The sequence below is a fragment of the Plectropomus leopardus genome, unplaced genomic scaffold (assembly GCF_008729295.1).
Source record: "Plectropomus leopardus isolate mb unplaced genomic scaffold, YSFRI_Pleo_2.0 unplaced_scaffold15423, whole genome shotgun sequence".
Lineage (NCBI taxonomy): Eukaryota > Metazoa > Chordata > Actinopteri > Perciformes > Serranidae > Plectropomus > Plectropomus leopardus.
Window position 1 is genome coordinate 209 of NW_024616527.1, and position 5,264 is coordinate 5,472.

General features: G+C 40.8%; 1 protein-coding gene across 1 annotated transcript; it reads right to left on the reverse strand.

The window, feature by feature from the left end:
* Positions 1–375: 375 nt before the first annotated feature.
* LOC121964375 (germ cell-less protein-like 1) lies at positions 376–4,796 on the reverse strand (the record flags this gene model as incomplete). The annotated part of the gene is made up of 8 exons (XM_042514584.1): positions 376–2,610; positions 2,719–2,806; positions 3,483–3,628; positions 3,719–3,794; positions 3,913–3,982; positions 4,307–4,447; positions 4,538–4,628; positions 4,712–4,796. Coding segments are annotated over 8 exons (838 nt in total), but the record flags the coding sequence as incomplete, so codon positions are not given.
* Between the last annotated feature and the right edge of the window lie 468 nt (positions 4,797–5,264).

The following is a 5,264-nucleotide window of genomic DNA, read 5'->3' on the forward strand; positions in this document are numbered from 1 at the left end:
GAGGCGGGTCATACTGACGTCCGCTTTACAGGTTTTCAAAAACAGCATGAGGTAACAGATCCAAAGTTGCCAAATTAACAGTGACCTAATCGATAATACTTAAGTATGACAACATAACTGCAAAGGTACTTCATGTGGTGATGGGAGCAGTCTGAATATTAAGGATGTAAGAAAAGATTGATACACTCGAGTACCGTGATAATATGTTTTCTGATACTGTAATGACTCTAAAAACAGTTCACATGTTAAGATTTGTGGCAGTGGTTGACTTTGTGTTGTGTTAAAACCCAGACCACTATACAGCAGTGTTGTAATCTATGTTCAGCCATTTGACTTTCCACTCCAGCATATGAACATAACGTTAGCATGAACATTAAGAACACCGGCCTATATTCCCTATATCGTGATGCGTATTGTATCACAAGTTTCCTGCCAGAACACAGTTCGAAATGTGTCAAACAGTGACAACCTGCACTGCAGACTAGGACAGTGGACTCCAGTCACACCAGTATATGGACACGTGACAGTGTAGCTGGTGAATAACGCAGAGCTTCTCAAAATCTGAAGTCTGACAACATTTCTGTGAGTTTGCACATTTTACTGCGAACAAAAGAAAGCTGGTGTCAATGATCGGATAACCGAGTGTGAACTGTGAAAATGAGGCTAAAGCACAAAATGTTTAGTTCGCCTCAGAATAAAAAATGCATTTCGTTCCTCTTAGCTGTAGTTCTATTTTTCAGTCTAGACAGTTTTGGTGTGATTTGTAGAGTGTTTAAGCAGTTTGATCAAATACTGCTATTGAACTACAACCGCTAACTGTATCACCGCACGGTAGTTAGCGTGCATCAACCCACAAACGAGAGGCTCGCGTTCAGCAGATGCACGCTTCGTTCTGTGCTGTGAAATGGCTGGCAGGTGTAGTGTAAAAAGAAAATAGTTCCTACGTGAAACTGCTCACAACAAGGTCTGTGGATTTTCTTGAGAAAGGCATCATGATTTCTGTAAAAAGACATTGCAGTTGAGTTTTTCAAATGTATGTTTTTGGTGCTCCGAGTGCCATCTACCTCCGTCTACCTCCAACACTCAACAACTCAACCAAAACAAACACGATTGATAAACAGCACTACAGTTGAGGGTAAATGTATGGGGGTATATGTATTTTTGTTTTGTGGGTGAACTGTCCCTTTAAATCTGGATTTTTTTTTTTTTTTACCTCCCGATGCAGCTTTACATCAGCATGGTTAGTTGGACTTTATGACTTCACTTTATTACTTGAATGTAATCTTTTTTATAATATAAATATTGCAGTAAATGTTATTTACAAAGTACAAAGGATACTTGCTGCTGGGTATAATCTGGGAGTGGTGATGCTGTCCGATGCTCTCTGAAGTTCGAGAGCCTTAACCGAAGCCGCTCTGATGAACAGAGTAAAAACTGACTTAAGACTGAGTAAGAAGGACCTCCAGGGGTTTAAGAGCAATGAAACACAGACGGAAACTACTGCTTTTACTGCATCTACGTATTAATTAGTTTTCAACAACTCAAAAGTGATGTCTTTTGAGTGAAGTCACCAGCTCAGCTTTATTTAGGCCGTGCAGCTTTTCACAAAGCGGCACGGGCGGGGAAAGCAGCTTAAATTGATTGCCGGTGGTATGTGGCAGCAAAAACGACACTGAATCTCTATCAGCTGGTAACCAAACAGCAGCGAGTGGTAGAGATGCTGTGTCAAACTTAAATTTACTCTCTTTAAATGTAAGTGTTGGCAGACACTGTATCTCTTCCACATGAATTCAGCCACAAGTCTTGAAATTTGTGTCTTGATAGTTTTCAACACTGTTGATATACATGTGTGATCACTGCAAAGAGCAGTCGACTCAAGTCAGTGCAAGCGACTGTTAAGTTTTTAAGTGTGTCCATCAGTGAAACGAAGGGCCACACCTCCGACCACATCCCACAGTGGATTTACATGCGGCCAGAATGAGCACCAGACTTGAAACTTCCCATACGAGCCCAGTTTTACCTGCTGGAGCTGTTCCCTCAAGATGTTCCCATATTCCCGGGTGATAATGCGCCCATACACACCAATAAATTCCAGAGTGGTTCCATTAACATACGTAACTTGGGGGTTTTCCATCTTGAGAAATGGTCCAACATCCCAGTGCAGACACTTAATGGCAGAGGTTAAAAGTTTGAAGCTGCTCAAAAGACAAAGGTGGCCTTATCCCTTCTGGCCACTGTCTCTTTCACACCGTGAGCCTCATGTATGTGTGGCTATCTCTCAATGTGCCAAAACACTGAATACACGGATACAAAACGTTTTCCCAAACAACTCACTGCGTTACACAGCATGCAGATGGTATTTTACAGGTGAGAGTGATTTTAAATGTAGCGCTGGATTGTACGTACATGCTTGTGTCAGTGTCTCAGAGTTACCAGAGGAAGTGGCAGTTAATGGCCGCTGAACAGGCATCAAGACACGCTGTGAGTCGTGCTCTCTTGTTCTGAGGAGTCGGGACGGTGGTCCGAGTGAGGCGACGTATACAGGAAGTTACAGCACACGTAGAGGGGGAATGTTAACAACCGGCTGTCCAGGTTCATCACCACATACTCCTGAGTCATGGAGAGAAAGACCAGTCAAAAACAGCATCTTGTGTGAGGTGGCAGCGTGATGAGTTAGCCATCTACATGTGTGTCTACAGGTGAACGATGCTCACTCACCTGGTCTTTCTCCAGAGTGAGAAGCTGGTAACCTGTTGAGCGACTGCAGACCAGCTTTCCACGATTATCAAAGGAGGCCAGACGTAACCTGAACAAATAAAGACAGTCAAAGGGAGATTAAAGGCTTTCCAACATTCAAGCTGCAGAGACTTTGTTTTTTAAAGAAATAATTTCACAATTTAGGAAATTCACTTCTGTGACATGATTCATACCGCTCACGTCTGTACAGTAAATATGAAGCTACAACATAAAACATAAAAACATAAATTAAACAGGCAAAACCAACGTGGTTCAATACATGATTACTATTTAGACAATTAAATAAACTCAGTTGGTTGTACAAATCTGGCTGCAGGATTGGGTTATTCAGATTATATTACATTTATTTATTTTAATACACTTGATTACATTACTAATTCCAAAAATCACTGAGTAATTTATACTCAGTAACTGACTACATTTCAAAGTAATCTGACGCAACCCTGTCCATGTTCTGAAATGAATAACACAGTATTTATCTTACTTTCAAAACAGTAATAGTAATAGTAATTTATTATTGCTTTGTAACAACTACCTATTTTCATTTCAGATAAAAATCTGTAAACCGTAAAATAGTACAAGATTCCAAGTTTTATTGCAGTGTAACACGTATCCCCAGCTTACAGTGTCAGGACTGTGAATGCGACGAAACTTTTGCCTATTTTAAAGGCCATGACTTAAACACAACTTAAGATAAATATTCAAAGGTTGGTTGCCCTACAGACCTGAATGCCAGATGCCTCCGAGGTTGCAGACTCACAGCGCCCCCACATGGCTGACTCAGAGTATTTCTCTTGAAGACTATGAAGCGGTTTGTGTAGGTCACCAGCAGGTCAAAACCAAAGTTAAAGCCTGTCCACCGCCAGCAGTACTGTGGAGAAAATGTTTGTTTTTATCGTAATAAAAATAGCAAAACATTACAATTCCAAAAGTTACGGAGCACCATGACAGTCAGACTCACATCTCCATCTTTGGTCAGTTTCCTGCCACATCTCATACTGCTCAGCTCAAACTCGTCTTTGTTAGCCTCCTGTGGACTAATGACAGAAAGGTGCAGAAAGGTATTTAATGTATACAGTTTTGCGGCTATGTAAATATGCCGCAGCAGCTGAAGAATACAGGTGACGTTAGGATTGCTCTGTCTCAGGTTCTCACCCGTTGTCATTGTCAAATTCTGTCCGCAGCATAGCAAACCACTGGTTTTTGTACACTGACGTCAACCAATCTGGAAAACATTAAAAGAGAAAATGTTAACAGTGCATAAACACATGGAAAAAAACATTTTGTTCTTGGTAACTGCTTCACAATTTTCATTTAAATTTTTGTTGAATTTAAGTCAAATTAAAGCAAAGCTGTCTAATTGTCTAAGTCTTATTTCCAAGAATCATCAGTCAAGTAACGGGGAAAACCTACGAAGACTTAATCTACATCAAATAATTTACTTCATTTAAAGCCTCTTTACAGCTGAGAGATGCTAAAATTAAAGATTTTCTTCCCAAGGCACAGAAGAAACACATTCAGGATGAAATTAGAGAGAGACACATCTTACCAGGGGGCAAAATGTTGTCCCTCTCCAGGATGCGTGCAGACGCGAGATCGTTGATTATATACTGGAGACGAACGTATTTGAACACTGAACGGAAAGGTTCCCCCTCCTCTGTGTTCAAGAAGGGTTCTTTCTCACACAGGTCTGTAGACCAAAGTCAGTTGGAGACACAATAAACGTGTGTGTGGAAAATATGAAGATAAGTGTTTCATAAAATTTGGCCCTTGACTGTACCTGTCCTGCGTTTGCAAAGCCAGGCATCAGCGTCAGCCAGAAGCTGCTTGATCGGGCCGTCCCATGAGGAATTCAGCTGCAGAAACATCCACTGCAGAAAGACAAAGAAAGCTCTTAGAAACAGGTACGATGCTGCAGCGAGTGTATCTGGGAGTCATAAAGTAAATAATGTACCTTTTTCAGAGCAGTGTAAACATCCATCTCCACCTGCATGACAAACAGATCTGAGGACTGGATGAGCTGCTCCATCACATCCACCCTGCAGTGCAGAAACAAACAGGAAGTCTGATCACAGGCAAGATTTTTCACACCGTGGTTTGAAGGCTATTTGCTCAACACAGTCATTTGATGGTACTTACTGAAAAGGTCAGAGTGTGTGCAAAGACTCAAACTCCATTACACACGATGGCACTTGGCGCAAACCTCCTATCTCCAAAATTGCTATTTTTCAGGAATCTCCATTGGATCCTTTTAAAAACACAGTGCTTTTTTCTAATTCATGAAAAATAGCAAAACACTTTGTTGTTAAAAAGATACAGTGGATATAGGTTTAGTCACAAGCTTTTCTAAATACATTTCATTGGTTGAAAAATGGTAAAACCCACTGATCGACGTATAAGGGGACCAATAGAGTTTATTATTGAGAAAATTTTTTTTAAAATAGTAAAATGTGGAGATGCAAGGTCTGCGCCCAACAACGATGTTATGGGAATGGCAATAAAAATGC